Raw genomic sequence first — 26,553 nt, 5'->3', positions numbered from 1 at the left:
TCTTTGCAAAGAATTTTTTTATTTAAACATCCTTAGCGCACAACCAGTAATCCAAATACCTAACAATAATCTAACAATTAGGTGAAAATATTGTGATAATGGAGCTAAAACAGTATGCCAAAATTGAAAGGTTATGGATATCATTGAAATCGCTATTATTATATGCCATGAATAACGATATAATTTGGCATCGCTTCCTTCTTCATGATCTTCAAAACGGGGGACTCCTGATGAAGAAAGATATGGCATGGTTGATTTTTAAGAAAAGAATAAATTAGAAAATAAAATTTTAAACCAATTATATATATATAAATAAAGTGTGTTGCTTTCATTTTAAGATGATAAAACGGCTTTACGTTTTAAGGATATCTTTTTGTAAAAGATATAACATGTGAAGTAACAACTGCTGTAAAAATTACAGCCATAATCAAAGGACGAACAACATTGAGAATTGTACCGCAAATATTCCTACCAAAAAGATCCCTAGGAATGGCTCGTTCATCATCTGTAAGATAGGGTTTAAGATATTGGGCTCGATACCGGCGGAGAAACGCGATTGTGTGCATTGTTTTAGTATGTTTTCTGTATAGTTTTCGTTTCAGTTTAAGAACAGTGAACAAAGCAAATTTGCTTTAAAGGAAAATACAAATTATTTATATTTATTTTTTTATTCAGATTATTATTCTTTTCATTTTTATTTTTTTTTTAGTTTGTTTTATCTTGTTCGAAACAAAAAAAAAAAAAAGTTCTGTTGCGGGCAGCTTTTCTTGATATTCCAGACTTTTTCACATCCCACAAATTAACCTAGTTTACTATTTTACACTTGCCGTCGCAAATAATTTTTTTTTTCTTCTGCTTATTCTAAAACCAAAACCTCATATACTCCAGTAACGGAACGTCTGTGGAAGTTCCACACTGATCGGCTGCAAATCCTGTGGCGTCGCAGAACTTCCTGTTGCAGCCGATGATTCTTCATCCTTAGCTCCAGCTCCGGTTCCAGTTCCAGTTCCGACGCTGCCAGCCAGCGGGCCCGCCGCCAGTGGGTCCACCAGCGACAATTTAGTCCCTGTTTGGATCGCTCGGTACGCCTCGTCAATGGCTTTGCGTTGGCCTTCACTATCTCCAGAAGAGGCTGCAGCTGTCGCACGGGTAAGAATCTCATCTACTTTGGCCACCTTGCGGTTGAGTGCAAGTCGGTCTACAAACACTTGTGACCGCTCACGATCAAGCTCATGTCGTTCTCGCTCAACCTGTTTCTCAACAGCTGTTAGTTTTCCAAGTTTTAGATCAGTCTTATAAACTTGCTGTGATAGTAAAGTGTAGAGGTCTGTGTACAGTTGCCGCTCAGTACGACTTCGTAAAACCTCCGAACGAGCAGAAATAGATCCAAATGCAACACCTATTGCGGTATCCAGCAGATCCTTTTTAGCAGTGGGTTCATCTTCTTTGGCGACTTCGTCAAGAATAACATCACCATCTGCATCCACCTTATTATCATCCTTCTTCTTATTTTCTGTCTTTTCTTCTATCTTGTCTTCTGCTTTTTCCTCTTCTTCGCCTGCCTCGGCTCGCAGTTGCGCTGCAATCTGCTTCACACTGCGACCTGTGGCCGCAGCAACAACCTGCGGGTCAACAAGGCCAGCTAAAAACGTTACCACACTCAGAACAGGATTTTCTGCCTGTGCAAATGGCACGTTTTGCATGCTGTACTTAAGGGGACCAAGTCGGTCAGCCCAAGAACGATTGGTTGACGAACATTCTTCTGTTTTCAGACGTTTTACGGGTCGAGACGAACCGGAAACGGTTGATGTAGTTTCAGACTTCAAGGCTTGTCCATTGGCTATGCTGCTACTGTTAGTGCTACTGCTGGAGGAGCCATTAGGAATATGTTTCGACGCGCCATTGGGTTTGGGAAGTGTAGAATCGAGATATGGATCTTCAATTGATAGCGAAAGAAATTTGAGAATGCATTCTTCCTTTGTTTTGGTGCCTACTGTTTCGGCAATTTTAATCCAATCGTTTGAGTATTTCTCCACACCAGTAAGAAGCTTTAGCAGTTCTTTCTTTGTCCAAGAAACATTACTGGGGCTCTCTAATAAAGTTTTTGTAGTAGCCGTTGTTGAAGAAGTAGTGGTAGTTGTTGTCGTCGTCGTCGTCGTTGTTGTAGTAGCGGGTGGTTCTGCTGGTGTTGATGTTGTTGATGTTGTCGATGATGTTGTCGCTTTAGCAGCCACATCAGCCATAGTTTTTCCACCAGGTAATAATGCTGCCTGAGGATCCTTAATGCCTTCGTAAAATTTAAACGGAAATAAGCCGCGTGGAGTATCTTGTAAAACGCGCCAGTGGCCAGTGAAAGGCGGGAATACGTTTTGAGGTCGTTGCTCAACTCCAACTTGGTAGTTAATAATGCCCCATTTGTCAAGAAATGAATGTACACGCATGATAGTCGCAGCATCACCGAGTAAGTTGCGACGGCATGCAGTCACAGTGAGATACTCAGCAGGAGATAAACGGTACGTGTTGACCATAAAGTTGCGGTATTTGCGGTATACTTCAGGGGTTTTCGAACGATTGCGGCGGTTGAAAAACTCAGGCAGCGAACGACGTTCTACTTCATGAATATGATCAAGTGCAAACCACGAAGCATAGGACGGTATAACAATTGCATGAGTTTGGATTAAACGTTTTTCTGGTTCAGCTGCACCACCAGAAATAGAGGTTGAAGCCAGGGTGACGCTATGGTCCTGTTCCTTGAGTGGTGGAATATCAGAAAGCAACACTGAGCGTGTGGATACAACAGCAGGAGCTGTTTTGCTAATTGTAATTTCTCTCTTGACATCTGATGTTGTCAATGGTTCTGTTGTTCCGGGCACAGTAGCTTCTGGTTGTCGCTGTTGCCCTGGTTGTGAAGTTGATTGTTTTTCCTTTTCAGATTTGATAGTGGATATACCAGTCACAATCGGTGTATCTGCAGTGGATTGGGAAATTTGAGATAACGAAGAATCTGCTGCTTTGGGATCAGTGTCTGGTGAAGGTTTATCTGTTGGTTGATTTTTTTCAGTTGTTTGCGGGATCTCCACCGCAGACTCCAACGGTTTTTCTAAATTTGTTTTTTGAGAGGTTTTTGAAGTGTCTGGAAGTGAAGTTTTCAGATTACTGGATGAGGCACTGGTTTCCAATTGCACGCTACCCAAGATATTTGTAGTAGTGTCTGCAGAATTATTTGTCGAAGTATTAGTTGGCGCATCTAGTTGTGCGTTGTCATTTTGCTTTTCTGTTTCAGGTTTGTCCTGGGAAAACTCAGTAACAATAAAAGTCTTATCTTCATCAAGTTTAGACTTGGTTTCTGAAGTCTTTTCAGATTCTGCTAGTTTAGACGCGTCTTCTGTTTTAGTTGTTGTTGAAGTTGAGGTTGAGGTTGTTGCAGTTTGTTCTGGAGGGGCCACAGGGGTCACATTCTTTTCAAAAGCCGTAGTAGAACCTTCGGCAGGAGCAGAGACAGGACTTATGTCAGGCATTGGAACATCTGGGAGTTCTTCAGTGTGTGTCTTGTTAGGCAATTGGTTTGTTGCTGGCTTGTACTGTTGAGAAGGGCTTATAGATGAACTTGGTTGTGATTGTTGTTGTTGTTGTAGTTGTGGTGGTGGTGGTGGTGGTGGTAGTGGAGAAGTTTCTTGTTTTTCTTGTTTTTCTTCTGGTGGGAAACTGGTGCCAGCATTGGCCGCGGTGTGGACAGAAGAGCCGTTTGGTGACGCAGGCGGCGATTTTGATTTGGGTCGCGACGCGTGCGCGTCGACATTATCGGGAGAATCTGGCATGAATAAAGATATAAATGGAATTTAAGGAATATTTAATAAATATAAATAAGAAAATTAAAAGGTAAATGTATTATAATAAAAAAAAAAAATAGAAAGAGGTAAATAAACAAAAGTACTAGAATATGTCTCAAAAGTGAGTAACGCGTCGCTTTAAAAAAAACGCGTCTTTGAGAGACGGGCAAGTGTTAAAAAGGCCAAAAAAAAAAATAAAAAAGAGAAAAGGCCTGTGATCTGATGAAAATTAAATAGTCTGTAATGGTGATTTTACAGTCCGTGGACTGGAGTATATTTTTTATTTTATTTTTTTTTGGCAACCTCGGGGGGGGGGGAGAAAAATGTCTAAAACTGCCGGTACTTTTATTTATTTATTTATTGTTTTTTTTTTTTTTTTTTTTGAGATGTGAAAAAAATGGTGGCAGTGTTAAAAACATGAATTAAGGGTTGGGGTTAAATTGTTACATATTTGTTACACAAATACTAGACTTTAACCATTACTACTTAAAGCTTAAAGCTTATTGCTTAATTATAACCGAAAGACCGACTATGACCATCGTTACCACCGGTTTTTATCTTAACATTTCTTTTACCTACAAACTTTCAAATAGAATTTCGTTCGCATTCAAATTTCTATTTTCTTATTATTGTTTTTTTTTATTGTTTCACTTATGTTAACTGACTCTCAACTTCCAAGTCTTCTTTGGTTTTCTCCTGTCGACCGGTTCACCCCCTCTTGATCACCTTTTTTTTTTTTTTTTTATTTTTCAACTCTTTAAAACTGCTGCTCTGCCCATTTTTTTTTGTGTTTTTTTTTTTTTTTTCTATCCATTGATGTTTTTCAAACCTCCGCTCAAAAAAAAAAAAAATTGAATCCCCTCCCTGCCAAGTTTCCCCCACATAAAGGCTAGTTTTTTTTTTTTTTTTTTTTTTTTTTTTTTTTTTTTTAAAGAGTGGGGAAACCCAGTCGTGCCCTCGGTATGCTGTGAAACCTATACCGTGAGTGTGCGTAATTAGTTTGGGTGTGTGTGGGTGTGTAAGCCTGTTATATATATTATATAAATACTCCGCAAACTCCCCAGTTTCTACAATCTTTTACCTTTTCATAAATTTGTACCTTTCTTTTGTTTTTTTTTTGTTTTTTTCCATCTGCCAGCCACAATCCAAGAGCTAAGAAAATAGCCAATTATATCCACTCATACAAATTTTAAGCCTTCAAATCAATCTCATAAACTTTCAATTTATTTCAATTAATCATTCAAAATGTCCAAACCTGACTCTGAAAATACCATTGCTTTGGCTGCTCTGCCACCTCCACCCCCTCCTCCATCACAAGATACCCTGCTCCAACAGTATCTCATAGAACTTCAAACTAATCCCATTCGTACTAAAGCAATCACATCTGCCACTTTAAATGCTCTCTCCGAAATCCTCGCTTCATATGTCGCTGGCGAAAAGGACCCCAAGACTGGTTCTTATATTTCGGCACGCGTGCCCAAGATGGCCCTCTACGGGTTTTTTGTTTCAGCACCTTTATCTCACTATCTCGTCAATGCCCTCCAACGCGCGTTTAAAGGAAAGACTGGTGGTGCGTGGAAAATTGCTCAGATTGTGGCTTCTCAGCTCCTCGTCACTCCTATCCAGAACTCAGTTTTCCTCATCTTTATGTCTGTTTTCGCCGGTGCGCGTTCTCTTTCCCAAGTATATGCATCTTGGAAGCAGGCCTTCCTGACAGTCCAAAAATCATCCTGGATTTCATCGCCATTGGTTATGGCCTTTGCTCAAAAATTCATTCCAGAACACGCATGGGTTCCCTTCTTCTCTCTTTTTGCTTTCTTCCTTGTTACTTACAATAACATCATTGTCAAGAAGAAGCGTCAAGCCCAGCTTAAAAAGGACCAGGATAAATCCGAATAGATATTATAAACATGAAAAAAATAAACAATATATATAGCTTTATTAAAAAAATATATATATACATAAATATATATGTATATATATATATATATATATATATATATATATATAATTACATTCAATCTAAGTATCTTCCATCAATTACCTGGCGTATTGTTAGCCGCTGCCGTGGATCTTTTTCAAAGCAACCCCTTAACAAGTGCACAGTCTTGTAAGCGCGATCATGCGCGCATTCACGAGCAATTTCGTCAGTCGTTGTTTTCCGTTCTTCTTCCAACGTTCGTCGGTACATGCGCCGAAAAATACCGCGCTCATCCCAAACTCCTTGTATTATACGTTCTCGAAGCACTGGCAACAACGCATGGCTCCAAGGCAAGTCGCCCATAACAAGCGCGTACACTACAACGCCAAAAGCCCACATATCAACACTTGGTGCATATACAGGAACTGAACTCTCCAAAACTTCTGGAGATGCATATGGAAACGATCCAAAGTGCTCTTCGCCATCATCCGCGCTGCTTGTGCTGCTCGGGCCGGCACTTATACTTCCGCGGAGACCACCGGTAGACCCGCGGCGAGATGAAGACCGAGATGATCCCCCCGATGATACTGATTGTGGCCGCGATTTGCCACTACTTCGTTTGTGATAATGATCCATTATTGAAGATGTCTCTGCTGGACCAACAACCTTTCCTGAACGAGGTTTCGGGCCGCGGGCACTTGTCTGTATGTTCTTTTCAGTCTCTGATTGCGATACAGCCAGTTTCTTATCACCACGGGCTTCTCCGTCATCAATGTAGTCCCCGTCTTCGTCCGCAAAATAGTCCGACATTCCGAAATCGCATAGTAGCAGATGTGTTCCGTCTTCAATAAGACAATTCTCCAGCTTCACGTCTCGATGAACTATCCGCATTGTTTCATGCAGATACAAAAGTGCTGCCGAAAGCTGACGGGCAAATCCCACAACACGTCGAGGCGACAAACCAACCCCGTGTTCAGCACGAACAAGATCATACAGAGTTCCTCCAGATATTTTGTCAGCAAAACAATAAACACGTCCATCACGCTCTGTCACACTTCTCAAGCGGAGCAAATTTTTATGGTCAAGGGCTTTCCACAGCACAACTTCGTGATCTACCTGTGCTTGCAGTTGTGCGCTCCGCTCTGCAACGGCTTCCGTGACAATTGCAGCTTCGGGTTGCTCAGTGCCTTCAGCTCTTGATGCAAGCTCTTGTTCCACAGCAGAAACCACCCGATCATCAAGAATTGTGGCACGCGTATCCATTATCTTAACAGCGCGCACAACCTCATGTCCATCTTCATCGATTGTTCGTGCTTCGCGCACCTGGCTAAATCCTCCATGTGCAATTTGCTTGCCTATAATATATTCTCCAATTTCCATCCCAAGTTCTCTATCGGCAAGTGCAGCCCCGGATCCAGTAGCACCTGACCCTAACCCTCCAGCTATAGATCCGCGCCGGCTTACTTGCGGGCTGTTCGTTGCCGATCCAAACCGTGACAAAAATTGCATGGCCGGCGATTGCCCACTTCCAAACAAGTCTGCAAGACTGTTATTGTTACTACTGCGATGTCGAAATGAAGATGTTCGTGAAAGTGCAGCCGCAGCGGCAGACGAAACTCCAATGCCACCTTCGCTACCTGGTCGTGATGCATTAAATGTCGAAACAGTATTTGCTCGTCCTTGTTTTCGTATTAATGTTCCACCAAAAGATGTAGAAATTTGCGGCTGTGAAACTTGTCGTTGTAACGAATAGGACGATGGTGACAAAATGAAGTCCCCATTGTTGTTGACTGGTGAAGATAAATTCCTCCGCGGACGTGCCATAAACTGAATAGGACCTGTGCTATCAGCCTCTTGTATGGCAATCGGACTAGAAGGTAAAAATGGTGTGGCACTTGGAAACGAAGACAACGAACTATTAGACTGTGCTGGAGAAAGAGGACCTCCATTATCTTCATCAAAAAGGGCTGTTGCCTCGGTTGCTTGGTTAGTTAGCTGTTCCGCTTCCTCTGGTAATAAACTACGCAGTGGCTGCACCCCAGAAACGTAGAGTAAAGGATCCAAGTGCTCTGAAACTGCTGCTGCATCGGCTTCAGAAGCGGTGCCTGTTACAAGTAAAGCTTTCAGTTTGCGCCGCACGCTGAATGGTAGCGCACGCATTTGGTCGCGACTGAGTCGACTAGTAAATGCTGCATAGTCTTCGACAGAAAATAAAGGAGTTCGTGTGAGTGGAGAGAACGGCACTGGGCTTTCCGGGAGGTATTCTGCCGAGTCTGAATGCCGTAGTCCTTTCCTTTCCTTTTTACTTGGCTGTAGTTTGGTATTGCTAGGTGTAGGTGTGATTTCCGGAGAAGATGGCTGCGTTGATTTTATCTGTTCTACTCGTTGGGGTAACAGTCGAGGAGTTTTTGCCAACTCTTCTTTTTGGATTTGAATGGATATCTTTGATAGCCCAGTTTTTCGTGGTGATTCGGTTTCAGATTGTGAAGGATGTGGTGATGGTGGTGGTGGACATAAACTGTCATCATGGCAAAAAACCATATGATCAGTAGATATTGCAGGTGTCGCCCATTTGCTATTCTTTGATGCTCGTTTTTTTGGTATAGGTTTATGATAGGCACTGTCTGGATTTTGAACAAACTCTTGTTCAAACATGCTGTCAATAAGTTGTTCTTCAATATCATCCTTTGTTGATTTTTTTCTTGTAACTGCCCCATCCAGGCTCTGTACAGGGTCTGAACCAAAAAAATCATTACATGAAAGCGCGGGAGAGATGGGTGTCATTCCATCATCCATAATCTCATCAGGTGGTAATTGTTGAAAATTCTCCATACCTGTGATACTCTCTCGGCTATTGCTGTTGTTATTAATGTTGGGATAGCGGCTACCACTTCCCCGAAGCGTTCGTGGAATGGTGATTCGAGGTCGGTCAGGGCTTGTAGGCTCATGGGTATCTGGAGTGGAAAGTGCTGTTGTTGCTGTTGCGGAGCGCCGTAAAAACCGCGAGATTCCAGGATTGGAGTATGGATTCATGGTGGTGATGCTATAAATATTGGTTGTAGTGTAATGAATAAGGAAAAAGTAAGAAAAAAAATGAAAAGAAGAAATTTATAGGAAAGAAAAAAGAAAGAAAAAAAAAAAGCATGCACGGGACATATAGAGACTTTTAAAAAAAAAAAATTCCAGAAAAATAAATAACATTTCTTTTTTTTAAAGTTTTTTTTTTTTAAAGTTTTTTTGTGGGGAAGCACCAGAAACGTCACTGCAATCACATGTTTCTCCATTAGCAAACTCAGCCCCAAATATTTGGCAAAAAAAATCCCAAATTGATGTTGAACTGATTTACTAACTTTTTTTTTTTTTTTTTGGTTGTAATTTTGTCAAAAAAAATAAAATTGTCCCATCAATTATTTTCTATATCTTCGATAAAAAAAAAAAACTAAAACGAGCTTTCTTTGATTTGGAAATGATTCCAAAAATCAACAAACCAAAAATATAGATTTACAATATTAGGCCCTTAGTTTTCTTACAAATCACTAAGTTGTTTCAAATAGCATAAAAAAGTAGTGATTTTGCATAAAATTCTTTTTAAAAGTACAGACTTTAAATAGAGGATTTCTATGAACTTTGACTCAAAAAAAAAAATATATATATTCAAGAACTTGGGGGTTTTTTTTTTAGAAATTTTTTTTTTAAATTTATGTCATTCCAATTCTCTTGTAAAAATGTTGTGTAATCTGACGTTTAAATAAAACATTCTCACAATATTTTACCGTTTCGAGATACCCTTTGTTAACCGAAGATACTTAACAGTGAACTTTTAATTTCAGTTCTTTAATTTCAAATTACAATAACTGTAATTACAATAAATTTTTTTTAAAAAAAAATTCAAATAATAAAGAATATATCAGAAGACCATTTATCTCATTTGACTAGCCTTCAATAGGTTTGTTCGATGTTTAGAGATAAATTTTGTTTTTATTCCAAGGCTTCATTAGAAACGTTTACTTGGGTTTTCACTATTAATAGTAATAAATATTTATTTTTTTTAGTATTCATTTGACTTCTGAGTATTAATATATTAACTTATATACATATAAGTTACCAATTCTAACATATCAATTCAAAGATCAACATGTTTATAATAAGGGTTCTGTAATGTTGAGACTCTTTTTCTCACTATTATTATTTCTGTGTTACATAATTATTTAAATTTAAGGATTATGAAACAGAGTTATTAAAAATTGCTAATTATAACTAATTAGTTATGTAAGATTGTTAAAGGAAATCAATGTTGATAAATAAATTACAGACTGACGAGGGGATTAATTTCTATCTTTGGAGATAAAAACAAACAAATAAATAAACAAGCGAACGGATTCAGATTATTAAATGAATTCATTCTAATAATTAAAATAACTACACTCCAATATATCTTTTTTTTTATCAACCTAAGGCTCTGTTATCAGTTTATTAAAAGAAGCTTAGTTAAAAAACTATCTAAGATAATTTTGTTTCATGTGGTTGCCAACCGTTTAGTAAGTGTTAATTGATCATAGTAGCAGTAAAATAAATATCTTATGCTTTACTCCGTGGGTTTATATAATCTTGGCTTTTTTTTTTTCAACATCTAAAAAAAATGATTTTAAATGAGAGAAAATAAAATTCAAACTATCTAAATATATAAAACCGAATATTACTCTTAATTAAATATTCAAATATTTTTACAATCTTAGAAATTTTTAATCACCATTATCATATTTAAAATTGATACATTAATAAATTCCTTCATTTCTAATTTGCTTGACAAATGATATTTTAAGGTACTATTTAGCCACATGAAAATTGTCCATAAATAAGTGATAGCAATATTTTTGAAGGAAAGTAAACATGAATTCTGCTTGTACTCAATAGTAGACAACCAGTATAATAATATGTGTTTGGCTTATACTTCATTTTCAATAAGGAGAAGTGCAATGTTATCAAAATAAAAAAAAAAAAATTTTTTTCTTTCAATCTTCCTTATATCTTCCTTCATCCTTCTTTCACTCTTAATCTAGTTAACTTGACTTTACTTACCTATTTCCAACTTTATTTCTTATCTGTGTATAAATTATTTGAATAAGACTTTTTTTTTGAAAAAAAAAAAAGAAAAAACCCGTTTGGAAAAGGCTGATTAAAATTATAGGTAAGTCTACGTCATCTATAATTTTATTTTTGCTGAAAACCTGTAAGTTTCAGCTTGACATTAAAATATACTAATTAGTATTATTATTATTCATTTATAATGAAGAATGCATTTGCTTTTGTCAGCAGCTGTATTATTGCAGCTTGGTTCCATAGTGTCTTCTATTCAAGTCATTTCTGAAGAAAGCCTAGAATTTTCTTTTATTAATTCTACTTATGACTCCATATCTTTAAGTTCTTCCGAGGAATCCTTTTCTTTCACTGAAACATCATATGAATCTACAACTGAAATATCTTCCAGTGAATATACTACCTCTGATTTTTCAAGCGAGCCCAATTTGCCCAAGCCTTCTATTTCTTATCAATTTGGAATGGGTTGTCAAAAAAAAAAAAGAGAAAATACTGATCAATTATTGAATTTGCGCGATGACAACACTCAATACTGTATTAATAAGGCTTTGACATTTAATCAATGTTCATCGTTATGCTCTAGCCTTAGTGTTTATGCAATCGAAAATCCTGACACTATTTGCAGTGATTTAGCTGAAGGGGGTTCTCAATTTAGCAACAGTCAAGTATGCCGCTTATGTATTGACAACTATGGATACGACTATTTTCAAATTAATTGGCTTGTAGCCAGTTTAAAAAGCTGTTTTGGAGATGACTATCGAAAATCATATGAATGTAACGATCAGCCATACTTTATTACCCTTTATCCTGAAGCAATCGAAAACTCTCCAGCTACTCCTAATTTTTCTGTCGATAGTTCAACTGCTTCAGATGAATATGACCAACTTCAAGAATATCTATCTTCTCAAATATGTGTTGATGTTTACGATGAATCAAGTTGCAGTAACGCTTTGAACTTAGTTCTTTTTAAACTTAATTCTTATACTGTAGCTCAAGCAAACAATCACTTTACGTCTTTAGAAAATTCCAACTACATTATCAAATACCTTATACTTTGCACAAATGACTATGATTCTCTCAGTAAGACATTCATTTTTTACATATATAACTTTATTCGTGGATTTTGCAATGGCTTCGGTTTCTCATCCTTGGAAGCATGTCCAGTATCTTCCTCAAACTCTGTTGATTATTCTTCCTTTTCTAATTCTGAAAATTTATTCGAATCTTCTTTAGTTGATTCATCCGAGATTTCTTCATCACTAATTTCTTCTATTTCAGATTCATCGTCAACAGAAATTGAATACTCCTCCAGTATTTCATTTGAGTCTTTAACAGATTCTATAACTGAATTTGCAACTGAATCTTCTTTTTCTTCTTCTGATTTTGAGTCGTCTAGTGAAGGTACTAATTCAGAAATTGATAGTGAACCAGTTTTACCGGTTCCTTCGATTTCCTTTAATTTTAATAGAGGATGTGGGAAAAAAAAACGAGATGAAACTACCCCTTCTTTGCATCGCCGCAATACCAATTACTGTATCAACTCCTTGACATTTAACCAATGTTTCCGCTTATGCTCAAGTCTTAACGTTTATGCTATTGAAAATCGCGACACTATTTGTGAGGACATATCAGAAGAGGGTGATCAATTTAACAACAGCCAAATATGTCTTGGATGTTTTGGTGATTATGGATATGACTTCTTTAATTCGATTTGGTTACTGGCTAGTATAAAACAATGTCTTGGAGACAATTATGTAAATACACCAAACTGCCGCTATCACTCAGACTACGTCCCCATTTACTCAACAACAATTGAAAATTCACCAGCTACTCCTACATTTTCTGTAGACGCTTCAACTGCTTCTGCAGAGTATGATCAACTTCAGGAATACCTATCTTCTCAGCCTTGTGTGGATATTTACGACGAAGCTCTTTGCATTACTGCATTAGATCTAATGCTTTCAAAACTTAATTCTAACACAGTCTCCCAAGCTTACCATTATTTTTCCGAGAGAAACAATTATATACTTAAATATCTTGTTTTTTGCTCGGAAAATTTTGATTCAGTTGGCAATTATTATAGTTTTTATGTTCAGACACTACGTGGCGGGTTTTGTTCAACTATATTTTGGGCAAATTTGGATGCCTGTCCAGTATCGTCGTCATTAAAACTAACAACAAGCCTCCTTGATTCTGAGAGTAGTTTGGTTTCGATTACTAGCTCAATTTATGGATATTCGTCCTCTTTTGAGTCCTCTTTTTCTGAATTTTCTTCTTCTGAATTGTCTTCTGCTGATTCTTCTTCTGAGTTTTCTTCTGAGTCTTCTTCTGCTGAATCTTCTTCTGCTGAATCGTCTTCTGAGTCTTCTTCTGCTGAATCGTCTTCTGCTGAATCTTCTTCTGCTGAATCGTCTTCTGATGAATCGTCTTCTGATGAATCGTCTTCTGATGAATCGTCTTCTGCTGAATCGTCTTCTACTGAATCGTCATCTACTGAATCGTCTTCTGAATCATCTTCTGCTGAATCGTCTTCTGCTGAATCGTCTTCTGCTGAATCGTCTTCTACTGAATCGTCTTCTGCTGAATCGTCTTCTGCTAAATCGTCTTCTGCTGAATCATCTTCTGCTGAATCATCTTATGCTGAATCGTCTTCTGAGTCTTCTTCTGCTGAATCATCTTCTGCTGAATCGTCTTCTGCTGAATCGTCTTCTGCTGAATCGTCTTCTGCTGAATCGTCTTCTACTGAATCGTCTTCTGCTGAATCGTCTTCTGCTAAATCGTCTTCTGCTGAATCATCTTCTGCTGAATCATCTTCTGCTGAATCGTCTTCTGAGTCTTCTTCTGCTGAATCGTCTTCTGCTGAATCGTCTTCTGCTGAATCGTCTTCTGGGTCTTTTTCTATTGAATCTTCTTCTGTTGAATATTCTTCTGCTGAATCGTCTTCTGCTGAATCGTCTTCTGAGTCTTCTTCTGCTGAATCATCTTCTGATGAATCGTCTTCTGATGAATCGTCTTCTGCTGAATCGTCTTCTACTCAATCGTCTTCTACTCAATCGTCTTCTGAGTCTTCTTCTGCTGAATCTTCTTTTGTTGAATCGTCTTCTGCTGAATCATCTTCTGCTGAATCGTCTTCTGCTGAATCGTCTTCTGCTGAATCATCTTCTGCTGAATCATCTTCTGCTGAATCGTCTTCTGCTGAATCGTCTTCTGGGTCTTTTTCTATTGAATCTTCTTCTGTTGAATATTCTTCTGCTGAATCGTCTTCTGCTGAATCGTCTTCTATTGAATCTTCTTCTGTTGAATATTCTTCTGCTGAATCGTCTTCTGCTGAATCGTCTTCTACTGAATCATCTTCTGCTGAATCGTCTTCTGCTGAATCATCTTCTGCTGAATCGTCTTCTGCTGAATCGTCTTCTACTGAATCGTCTTCTGCTGAATCGTCTTCTGCTAAATCGTCTTCTGCTGAATCATCTTCTGCTGAATCATCTTATGCTGAATCGTCTTCTGAGTCTTCTTCTGCTGAATCATCTTCTGCTGAATCGTTTTCTGCTGAATCGTCTTCTACTGAATCGTCTTCTGCTGAATCGTCTTCTACTGAATCGTCTTCTACTGAATCGTCTTCTACTGAATCGTCTTTTACTGAATCGTCTTCTACTGAATCGTCTTCTGAGTCTTCTTCTGCTGAATCTTCTTTTGTTGAATCGTCTTCTGCTGAATCATCTTCTGATGAATCGTCTTCTGCTGAATCGTCTTCTGCTGAATCGTCTTCTGCTGAATCGTCTTCTGCTGAATCATCTTCTGATGAATCGTCTTCTGCTGAATCGTCTTCTGCTGAATCATCTTCTGCTGAATCATCTTCTGCTGAATCGTTTTCTGCTGAATCATCTTCTGTTAAATATTCTTCTGCTGAATCGTCTTCTGCTGAATCGTCTTCTGAGTCTTCTTCTGCTGAATCATCTTCCGATGAATCGTCTTATGCTGAATCGTCTTCTGCTGAATCGTCTTCTGCTGAATCGTCTTCTGCTGAATCGTCTTCTGCTGAATCATCTTCTGCTGAATCATCTTATGCTGAATCGTCTTCTGAGTCTTCTTCTGCTGAATCGTCTTCTGCTGAATCGTCTTCTGCTGAATCGTCTTCTGCTGAATCGTCTTCTGCTGAATCGTCTTCTGCTGAATCGTCTTCTGCTGAATCGTCTTCTGCTGAATCGTCTTCTGCTGAATCGTCTTCTGCTGAATCATCTTCTGCTGAATCATCTTTTACTGAATCGTCTTCTACTGAATCGTCTTTTACTGAATCGTCTTCTACTGAATCGTCTTCTGAGTCTTCTTCTGCTGAATCTTCTTTTGTTGAATCGTCTTCTGCTGAATCATCTTCTGATGAATCGTCTTCTGCTGAATCGTCATCTACTGAATCGTCTTCTGAATCATCTTCTGCTGAATCATCTTCTGCTGAATTGTTTTCTGCTGAGTCTTCTTCTGCTGAATCGTCTTCTGGGTCTTTTTCTATTGAATCTTCTTCTGTTGAATATTCTTCTGCTAAATTGTCTTATGATGAATCGTCTTCTGCTGAACCCTCATCTGTTGAATTGTCATCTGTTAAATTGTCTTCTGCTGAATCGTCTTTTGCTGAGTATTCTACCCCTGAATCGTCTTTTGAGTCTTTTTCTGCTGAATTGTTTTCTGCTGAATCCTCTTCTGCGAAATCTTTTTCTGATGAATATTTTTCTGTTGAATCCTTTTCTGATTCTTCATTTGCTGAATCCTTATCCGCGGAATCAATTCTATTTTCTTCTTTTTCGTTTCCTTTTGAATCATTGGTGAAATCATCTATTGAGTCATCCATTGAAGATATTGCTTTAACTTTTACAGAATATTCAGTTGAATCATCTTCCAATGAACCTTTAGCTGAAATTTCATCAACTTCATCCTCTGCATCAAGCCAATCTTTTATGGAATCTATTATTACAGCTATTCTTAAAGCTTCTTTAAATTTGAGTTCACTTGATACCCTAACAAAACTTGTTCAATCAATTGTCGACCTTTACATTAATGAGCTTGGTGATTTGTCAACTCTTCTGTTTTCTGTTTTATTTGATGGAAGTATTTTATTTAAGCGTGCTTCAACTGTTGAAGAAGCTACTGTTGCATTTACACGATATACAAATACTTTACTCAATTGGTTTACCCAGGTATCATACTCTGAATTCCTTTTGCTGATCAGCAAAATTCAAAACTATGCAGACCCTTCGTTGGTGGAATCCTTGGTGCGTTTAACTATCTCCCCTTCATTTAGTTTAGCCGAATCTGTCATCAATAACTATGCGTCTCAAAGTGAAGAATTCAATAGCTTAGTAAATTATTTTTATCCAGTTTTTGATAAGTTTATTAAAGAAGTCATCACCGCACTGTATGCTAAGCATAGTGGTTTATCTAGTGAGAGTGTGTTTTTCATCGAATCCGACACATTTTTGTCCACTTTAGCAGAAACTTCTTCTCAGCCTGTTGCTTTAACAACTACCATTTTAGCCACTACCATTACAGAATCAACTACATTTGTCAAAACTGAAGGAACAGTTATCGCCACCGTTACTGAGCCTTGTGAAACTACTTTTGAAACAATTGTCATTGCTTCTGAAACCACTTACGCTATCACTGAGCCTTGTACTAAATGCTCCACTAAGACCTTTACCGTATCAACAGTTATTGCAATCACCTCCACATTACCCAATAATCAAATAGCCACTATTACTACGGCTCATGAAGTTGTTGTTACAGCAGAAGTCACCAAGCTTCCCGAATCTGGTTACACCGTGGTCACTCATAATGGAGAAACGACTGTCACTGAAGCTTGCTCATTATGCAAGACTTATACAACTACAGAGAACGAAATCACTACATTCATTACAACATCGGGAAATGTAGTTTTGATTGTTAGTGAGCCTTGTGAGTCTACATATACAATCTTTAAGTCTTCTGCCATTTCCGGGGGTGATGTCAATACAGTTACCACTACAGTTGGTAATGTTTGCAACGGTTGCAAATCATGTACAACGACAAAGACAAGGCTTACGACGTATACAGAATTATCAGGAACATTACCCGTAACTGTTACAGAACCTACTGTGTCTATTTATATTGTAGTTGAATCATCTCCTACTTCTGTTATTATACCCTCTTCAGCTCAAACCACTTATACTACAACAAAATCTGGGTTTACCACTTTCTCAACAATTTTAGGGGCATCTACTGTCACTGTAACTGAACCTTGCGAATCCACATATGTGGTTTTTGAATCAAAAATGGATACCTCTGCTTTTTTGCCAACTTCAACATGCATTAGTTGCCTCACATATACCACTACAAAACCTGAAATTGTTACTTTTACCACAACCTTTGGATCAGAAACTGTTACTATCACAGAGCCTTGTGATTTCACTTACATAGTAATTGAATCATCGATTAAAAGTAGTGTCCATGAAACTTATAAGGAGTGCTTAGAGTGCAGGACTTTTGAAAGGACAGAAAGTGCATTTACTGCTTATACGACATCATTATCTGATAAAATTGTTACAGAACCTTGGGAAACCACTCATATCGTTTTTGAAACACCTGTAACTATAGGTGAATCTCTGGGAGTTTCTGTTTCTACTGATGCTATTTTTTTAAATATAGGTGGTTCTACCATTAAAACATGCGTTGATTGTAAAACCTTGATTCAAACTTCCACAAGGTTTACCACTTATATGACTACCTCATCTGGTATTATCACAACACTGAAAGAGCCCCAAACAGTTGTTTCTACAGTTGTTGAACCTTCAATTTCTTTAGAAAGTTTAACTACGAGCTTAGCGACCACCATTATGATACCTAAAACCTCTGTTAGTTTACAGGAAATGCAGAGCCCACTAGCAAGTAATTCTCTCATCACTAGTTTAAACACTATGGTTTCCGCTTCACCTAGCGGTATCTTTAGTTCGTCGCAAGTAGTAGCTAATTCTTCTACACAGCCTAAAGAGTTAACTATAGAAAAAAGTGAAATCACTACAGTTCCTACTACAGACATTATAGTTTCGAAAAGCCCAAGCTCAGCGGTTTCAACAAGTAATGACACACAAACGCCAGTGTTTGGAGAGTCGACAATCATTGAGCAAACCAATTCAGGTATTTCATTGAAAAATGAAGCTTTAGTGTTTATTGCATTATTGTTAGTTCTGTTTATTTAAAAGAAATATATTTTCATCTCGTTTTGTTTTTATTTTGCTAGTTTAATTTAATTAATGCATTTTTAATATAATTTAAAATAAAAAAAATTAATTTACTTAAGTTGGGTAATTATCTTTGCAATCCAACTATGAAGTCAAATAAAAAATTAATTACTATTGAATACTTTGTTAAAATTATTTTTATCTAGCTTTAACTTAATTAGGTTATTAATATACATAAAAAATTCTGAATGTCTTGACGTTTTCACTATCACATTTCCGAGACACTCTTGTTAATTCTTTCAATTTAAAATCACTTTGAAACATGGTATAAACATGAGGTATGTTAGCCTCTTAAGACTGGTTCAACCAGAGTATTGTATCCAAATATTATTTCGGTCTTGAATGAAAAAAATAATGAAAAAGACAGCTATTTCCATCACAATTACCCCCTACACCGAGGTGGGATATGGCGCAATTCGCGCTTTGAGGGAGGCGGAATTCCACCCCATTCCTGAATGAAGTCCTCCGATCCGCGATCAATTTCTGGGGGGGCAATAGGGTCGCTATCATTTGCAGTTTTTGAACGGACGCGATCGAGATAGGAGTGAAGAGTTGGCGGGAGTGCGTCAAACTCGGAGCGCGTGCGGTTGACACACCGAACCATGTTAAGGAAAAGGACACAGAACCTAATCTTGTCGTCAACGTGACGCTGTGAGTAGTCGAGACTGCGGTTTTGAGACATAGAGCACCATTTTTCTTGGATATCTTCCCCAGCGCTGAACGAAACAAACTTTAATCGCCACAAAAAATCGTCTTCGCCAGGTTGACGCATGCGGTCGCGGGTTCGCTTTTCTGACCACCAGTGCTGAACCTCGAAAGACCCTGTGTAGGTGGCGAGATTGTTGGGTGTACGCCAGGTATCTGGGTCGTCAAGTTGGTACTTGAGACTGCGGCGGCAAGCACCACAGCGGTAGAGCATGTCACCAGAGTTAGGTTCGAGGTTTGGTCCAATGACAAATTTCTGTGCTAAGTTGTTGCTTTCAAGATAATCTTGGGTGAGCATCTTAGATGTGATGATTCCCTCAGAGAGATCAACGTCGTCTTCAACAGCGTCAAACATCCATCCAGCGTAAAGATAAAACTGTTCCTTTTCATCGCCAACGGTGCCGTTTTCGGTCTTTTTTTGATAAGAAAACCGGGCCAAGTCTCTGCTTGCAAGCTTTTGGTGCAAAACGCCGACATCGGTGACTTGGCCAGGACATTGACCATAAAGACCAATGGTAAGACCATCAGGAGCGACCACGGAGACATATCTGATGATATAACTGCGTGTTTCTGGGTCAATGTATGGTTCCCAGTCTTCTTTGATAGGAACGTGAACACGGATTTTGCGAGTGCTTAGGGACGCAAAAATGTGGTCGCGTTGTTCAGCAAGTTTAAGTTCTTTAGCGGAGTGCGGTCGGTCATCTTTAACATAGTATGGAATGGAACCTGCAGGAGATGGAGGTTTTTCAAGCCGGGCCATTGCTGCATAGGAACGTACACGCTCCTCACAGAGATAGGGGTTTGAGCCTAGAGATAAAAGGTTGCGATAAGCACCCATGACGGCTGTGATAACATGGTTCACAACTTTTGATATGACGGAGGCCGGACGGCCAAATGAAGTTTCGAGAAAGTCTCCAGTTGCACAGTCTCTGTGAAACTTGCATAGGGTGATAGAAAGAGCCTCGCGGCGACCAATGCGGTGGCCACAAGCGCTGTGAACATCAATGGCTGTAAGAGCGTCTGCAATTTCCTCCACAACAATCTTTGAAAATCCAGTGAGCTCGACGCATGTATGGTTGTCAAGAAGTTGCCATAAAGGGTCGCTGAACTTTTGTTCTGGTCGCTTAGCCTTTTTTACAAGACGGGTAATTTTGCCTTGGGCTACTTCGAGTACATTGATTAGGGTAGCGACATGCTCGCGGGGAATGACAAGGTCACCGTTTGAACCTGAGCTCGATGCATATTCGGAAACAATCCGGTTGATTTCGCCGAGGTTACCGCTCAACGAATCGAAGAGTCGTTTCTGCGAAGACATGGCTTTTGGATGGGTTTCTTTGCCTGTTTTATTTTTCGTTATTATTCTTGTTGAGATAGGAAGGAAATTAATATAAATGTTGGAAAAAAAAAAATTTAACTTAAATAGCGATGAGGGCTTTTTCAAAGTGGTGGCAATGAAACAGTATCATGTGATATTGGAATTGTGGTTTAATTATATGGAGCATCAACCTTTAGAACGTTTGTTGGTACAGAAGGGACAAACACATTAAAAAATAAATTGGATATTTGAGTTTTGAAATTTTTAATTATTTTATTACATGATTTTCTATTTCTTTAAGCTGTTATATAGCTAATTAGCTATATTATAATATCATATATTCCAATTTAAGCGGTGAAATAAATATGTGATAAGAATACTTAAAAATAATCAAAAAAACTAAGAAGGTTTTAAAATGCTAGATATTAAAATTCTCTTAAAATCTACAAGTGAAGGATATGAAATTGATATGATGCTCTTAAATTTACTTTAGGGAGATTGAAAATTAAAGTAAAAAATAAAAGTATGTATTAACTTGCTCAGAAGATACACAAGCGGGAATTGAACCCGAAATTGGCCAAAAATTACTCTGATCACCACTAGTAGTGCTTTCCGTTGCTAGTACTAGCGAGAATTATTCTTCAATATTCATATATATCAATCCATAGCCCAAAAACAGTATATTAATTTAATGATGAAAATCGAGAAAAGAGAAATCCACAAGTTGGAAGTGATGCAGATTATGGCTTTGAGAAGAATCGTTGATGTTTATCGCACAACTCCTATTGCGGTATTACTAAAGGCAGCAGGTACTATGCCATATAGAATTAGACTAAAATTTACGGCAACACAAAAATTTATTTGTTTACACCTACAAATGTTAGCAAAACTGATCCTATTGATGGTCATTTGTTAAAATTTATTGAGAAATCTCCAATTGAAAAGCTAACTACGCCTTATATGTTGGCGAAAGATGACCGAGATTTGATGATTAAGAAGGATGAAAAACGAGGACGCAGGAGAAGTAAGTCTTACATTGAAACAACAACAGAATCAGACAATTGTAATTTTGAAGAATGGCAAGAAATGAATTGAAATAGTAATAAGGATCTGTGATGTCACAATATTGCAATATCGCAGTGGAGTCGAAATGGACTGATAGTCCAAGGATCTTAAGTAACAGTACTCGGTTTTATACAGGCCATCGCAATTTTGGCCCATGGGTTAAGAGGTTCGGAATTGAAAAGAATAGTTACAACTGCAAATGTGAAGAGTTGGAAACAGTTCATCAAATTTTCTTTAAGTATCATATGCTTCAAGAAGAATGAAAAAAACTGAAAGGATATCTCCAGAGACTGACAAGTCGACTTTCTTAAACAGTTCATTTGACTTGCAACAAATTGTAAGCTTTATCTCTGCTAAGGAGGATTAAGATATAAAATTATAAGGTTGTTGAAGACAAGTGGTGATAAGATGGAAAGGTTTGGTGTTTTGACTCCCTGGTCCTCATAAACTGGCATTAGGACGTATTATCGGGCTGTTGGAGATGCAATGTTGAAGCAAAATTAAAAGTTTATTATGAAAATGAAAAGATATATGGTATATACCATATATCTTTTCATTGAGCTATCCTTCTTTTTACATATATGTAAAAAGAAGGATAGCGCAGATGCTTATGTTATATAATTCTATAACCCTTGAATAAAAACAAACAAACAAACGTTTGGCAAGGAGCTTTCTTCTGCTGTTAAAGATTTTAATGTGCAAACAGGGCTCTAAAATCAACTGACCAAATTGATGACCAAGCTAAAGTTTTCGAGAAGGTTGTGAAAAGAGTAATGGCAAAGTCGATAAAGAAAATTAAGGTTATAAAAAAGTTCAAGTTCTATTGGAATGAAGAATTGAGGGAGAAGTTAGAAAAAAAATTGTACCTTTTTAGAATATACAAACCTATTTTGTTTAAATTTTTTTTAACTTCATAATCTATGCAATTAACAATAATATATACTAAACAATTATATGTTTAATAAATAACATATCTTGCTACCCGTTTAATACTTTTAATAATGCATCTTTGTGATCCGAGAGGAGCGGAGCGACTAGCGCCAAAACAGCTTGTACCACTAAACCATCGAGCCTTGATTTAAAGCTGTATTGATAAAAAAAATATCGTCACGTGAATACATTTTGCAAATGAATAAAAAAAATATTCACCAAATCAAAAGATCTGGGTTGGTTTCTTTAATAAAAACAAACAAATTGAGTTGGTTGTCAAGAACCTTTAAATGAAAATAAATATATTGACATGTTGGTTGATAGTCCAGGTGTTTCCTTCAAAGTCATATCACGTGCTTCTCTTGAAGATTTAAAAGCCGCTTTTGGATTTTGCATTATACCTTTACCCGCCTCATGTAAAGATAGGTACGATTTTGGCGAATATATTAATGGATTGTTTATATGTTAGTTTAAAAAGAATGTTACTATTCATTAGGACCATTGACTACAAAAAATCTGTATTTTTATTTTTATCAATTTCATTACTATATTATTATCAGGGTTAGCATTGTTTTTTCATTTTAAAATGATGATTTTTACTATCAAGATGAAAACCCCAACGCGTTTAATGAAGAAAAGGATTTTGATTTTAAAACTTAAATCTGACAGAGTATATATTTCAGAACGTACACTTATGTCACCTTTTGTTGTATCCACAGTAGTCATTGATGCTACTATTGATATTTTATGTAAGTAAACCATGCTGAAGGCTTTATATCACACCACTTGTCTGCAAAAGATATTTAAGAAAGGAACTGTATTTGGTATAAATTTGTACTGTAGTCTTACTATGAAAGAATATATACTAGATCATTGCTAGAAGGAATGATGAATTGATAAGGATATCTACAAAAATAATCTAATTAATTTGTTTCAAAATCTCAGCATTTATAAATGGTAGGTGTATTGGAGTTTAATAATTAATCCTCACTCATAACTTCACCAGAGGCACGCATATAGTGAAATCAACCCAAAAATAAAATTCTGACAATTCATAACGAATAATTGTTTGAGTCAATGTCAAGACCTTGGAAGCTTCTTTTTGCATATTTATGGACTTTAAAAACTAAGAGATTGTTGTATTTAAAAGAATAGTTTCCAGGCTAGAACTAAATTTAGCCGCTTTTTAGGACGCTCAAAATTTTTAGATCAAATTATTGTGGGATCCCACAGCTAAATCATTATAGCCACCAATATTTTAATAATATTTCCTATTGGAAAAAACCTAGCTAGAATATAAATTTAAATACAAATTTAAATACAAATTTAAATACAAATATAAATATAAATACAAAAAAGGAGTTTATAAGGGTGGTATAATAGGTTGCTCTTTAAATCCCAGGACCAAACAAAGTTGGCCTAGTGGTTTGGCTGCCCAAAAAAGTTGAGGTTTATGAAAGACGAAAGAAAAAAAAAAAAAAAAAGGGTCACTTCTAAATTAGGATAGTGGTCAGAAACCTTCAGATAGCAAGGTCTTGGATTTCATTCCCAGTAATAAAAGGATACATTACTTCTAGACCGTTGGCTTTGTTGGTCAGCACATTACGTTGGTTCAAGCCAGATTACCGCATGTTCTGGAGGGTAACTGCTTAATGTACCAAGTTGCGGCTGCAATTTCCATCATATTTCTTGTAACATATGTGAAGGAAATTGTAGCCGCAACTCGGCAAATTGTTAATTAATCAAGTCTGTCATGCGATTTGGTGCTTGTGGACCAGTCTAGACAAAAATAAAACTCCTAGCCGAGATTCATTCTCTACAGTGAATAATCATAAGACCCCTATTTCCTTTACAATCTCTATATTTAAGGCAAACTATTTATTATTATTATTATTATTATTATTATTAGGAAATTTTTTAATTTACATTATTGTTACAAAAAATATACAAAATTGAATATAAAAAACATAATCAAAAACTAAGAAGTGAGTATCACCACCGTTATCAGCACAACACAATTAAATATAACTGAAGAGAAAATGAATGAAGTTCATCTTATGTGACCAAAGTAAACAACGTGAGCTGATGTAACTAGAAAACTAATTATAATTAAATATAATTATATTTCGACTGACTATTATCTTAATTCAATAACTTTTATTTATAACTTCCTACTTAAAATACACGGGAAACATAGTTTAAAAATAAATAAAAAAACAAAGGAATATTTGTTAAATATTTTTCATTGTTTTTAAATTTGCATTTATTGTGAAAAGTTTTAAAAAAATGCTATTTTTTCAATATGCTTATTTTTAAGCCACATAGTGACACTGCTTTCACACTAAAACTTAAATTTACCTCTCGTATCAATACAAAAAAAAATTTCTAGTGATATTTAAAGTGACTTATGGTTTTGCAAACTCTATTTAAAATAGAAAGTGGGAAAGTTTTCCGTAATGAAATTTCATACCTAAAATGCATGTTTATATATATACACATTCTTATTGATCAATAATACTTCATTAAGTGTTCTGATAATTTTTGATAGTGGAAATGTCACTTTTTGATATTATCTGATGATGAAATCAACAAATAAGTCTGAATTTATTTTTCTCTTGGGGTTTTCTTTAGCCTAAGTGGAAAATTTACTAAATTTAATGAAAAAAAAAACTTTCGAGGTAAGTCCATATGGATATCATTTAAATCACTTTTTGGTCTTAGTTTATGAGGTTATTCAACTTTATGAAAATATGATGATTATGGGGAAGGTGGATTTCAAAAGATCTTCAAAGACCAAAAAATAATAGAGTTGTGAATACCGCTATTTTTTTAAAAAGATAAAACAAGCAATTTTTTTCTTAAAGTTAATTAAGGAAATGATTTAATGATGAAATAACTCCGGAGTTATTAACGGATCCGTTACTTGAAAAGTCTTTCTCTATTATTTTAATATTAAAAACTAATATTTGTAACATTTGAATCTAATTGATTATTAAAATAATTATGTGACTAAATGTGAAATCTTAATCTTTAAGGAGTATCAAGCAGTAAACTTTAAGAATTTTCAAGCAGATTAATTGGTGGATATGTATACACCAATCAATCTACTATGCCTACGGAAAAGATTTTTTTTAAACTTTTGTCTGCATTATGACCCCAATAACTAATGTAGGAAATCTTTGTTTTCTTTGTCTTAAATATCTTGTTTATGTATTTTTTTCCTCACAAAAAATATTGACTTAAATGAAGAAATTTTTTTTTTTTTTTTTTTTTTTTTGAAATTTTCAAAATAGCTGGTCATAACTTCGTAAAATCGTTTCAATAAATAGAGTGGTTTAAAAGTTAGATAATACTGTATTGAGTTCTTTGTGGTCCTAGTCATTCACTTTAATATGCACTCAAAAGCCATTTAAATTTTTTATTTTTTATTTTTAATGACTGTTATTAGGTTTTATTTTCACATTTGTTAAAAATAGCTTTGTTTTTATCTTCTTTTTTAATATTATTAAAATTTTTGTTTTCTTTTCATATTCTTTATTTAATAAGAATTTCTATAGCCCCAATATTTTTCTTTTCATTTGTTTAAGCGGCTGATCAGGCTTAAATTTTTGCTGTGGTTGTTATATTGCCAACTATTTTATTTTAGTAAACCTGAGAGTATCCAATATTGAATACTCAATTAATTGATTATTGTGAATTTGGTGCATTGTATATACCATGCTTTCAATTACGATATTTGCATTGAGTAAATGGTTTCCAGCAGAGTATTTTAAACTATTTTTTTCACTACATTACTTATGGATATGATATCATGATAATAATTCATTTTCTAGAAACTTAGTGTAGAGTAATTGATTGAAAATATTTTAGGTGATTAGTATTCTTTCTTTTTCCTTCAAAACTTTGATATAGAACTTAAGAATAAATTCTTGCTTTCCTATACTTATTAACTGCTTTTAAGTTTTTTAACCCCACGACTAAAGCTTTTTTTGTTTTAAAAAAGTAACTATCTTGTTAGAATTTATTGTTTCTATTTCCTCCCCTTTGCTTGAAAAACCTTAGTTACCAACAAATATAATATATATATAATCAGAATTTCATTATTATTATTCTTTTTACTTACACTTTTAACCAATTCATTTATTAGTATAATAAATCAAGAATATTTTTGCTAACGTACAGGTCAAGTCGTTATAACCAACTCAGCGAGAAATTGTATGCAATAAATTGTTAAATTGGATTGGAGACTATAAATTATGGATAAAAATTAGATCAAAGCCAAAGAGTTGGATAGGTGTATTTTTTGATAACAGATTTTTTATAAATAATGAATTTATTTTGGTTGTTGTGGCAATTAAAAGTTTAATGTAAAAAAGAAGTCATGTAAGTATATTAGGAGTAAAATAGATTATGGTGATAATGATA

General features: G+C 36.1%; 5 protein-coding genes across 5 annotated transcripts; 2 read left to right on the top strand and 3 right to left on the bottom strand.

The window, feature by feature from the left end:
* Positions 1 to 875: 875 nt before the first annotated feature.
* SAPINGB_P002717 (uncharacterized protein) lies at positions 876 to 3,818 on the bottom strand (the record flags this gene model as incomplete). The annotated part of the gene is made up of 1 exon (XM_031997435.1): positions 876 to 3,818. The coding sequence occupies one exon, from the start codon at positions 3,816 to 3,818 to the stop codon at positions 876 to 878; it is 2,943 nt and encodes a 980-aa protein (XP_031853326.1).
* A 1,257-nt stretch (positions 3,819 to 5,075) lies between these two features.
* SAPINGB_P002716 (uncharacterized protein) lies at positions 5,076 to 5,729 on the top strand (the record flags this gene model as incomplete). The annotated part of the gene is made up of 1 exon (XM_031997434.1): positions 5,076 to 5,729. One exon carries the CDS (start codon positions 5,076 to 5,078, stop codon positions 5,727 to 5,729), a length of 654 nt encoding a protein of 217 aa, XP_031853325.1.
* Positions 5,730 to 5,847: 118 nt separating this feature from the next.
* SAPINGB_P002715 (uncharacterized protein) lies at positions 5,848 to 8,784 on the bottom strand (the record flags this gene model as incomplete). The annotated part of the gene is made up of 1 exon (XM_031997433.1): positions 5,848 to 8,784. One exon carries the CDS (start codon positions 8,782 to 8,784, stop codon positions 5,848 to 5,850), a length of 2,937 nt encoding a protein of 978 aa, XP_031853324.1.
* Positions 8,785 to 11,045: 2,261 nt separating this feature from the next.
* SAPINGB_P002714 (uncharacterized protein) lies at positions 11,046 to 18,071 on the top strand (the record flags this gene model as incomplete). Its single annotated transcript, XM_031997432.1, has 1 exon — positions 11,046 to 18,071. The coding sequence occupies one exon, from the start codon at positions 11,046 to 11,048 to the stop codon at positions 18,069 to 18,071; it is 7,026 nt and encodes a 2,341-aa protein (XP_031853323.1).
* Positions 18,072 to 18,495: 424 nt separating this feature from the next.
* Positions 18,496 to 20,133, bottom strand: SAPINGB_P002713 (uncharacterized protein; the record flags this gene model as incomplete). The annotated part of the gene is made up of 1 exon (XM_031997431.1): positions 18,496 to 20,133. The coding sequence occupies one exon, from the start codon at positions 20,131 to 20,133 to the stop codon at positions 18,496 to 18,498; it is 1,638 nt and encodes a 545-aa protein (XP_031853322.1).
* Positions 20,134 to 26,553: the final 6,420 nt, after the last annotated feature.

This window comes from Magnusiomyces paraingens (assembly GCF_902498895.1).
Source record: "Magnusiomyces paraingens strain CBS 517.90 genome assembly, contig: contig2, whole genome shotgun sequence".
Lineage (NCBI taxonomy): Eukaryota > Fungi > Ascomycota > Dipodascomycetes > Dipodascales > Dipodascaceae > Magnusiomyces > Magnusiomyces paraingens.
The sequence above is the reverse complement of the archived record's forward strand: the minus strand, read 5'-3'. Positions and strand labels throughout refer to the sequence as shown.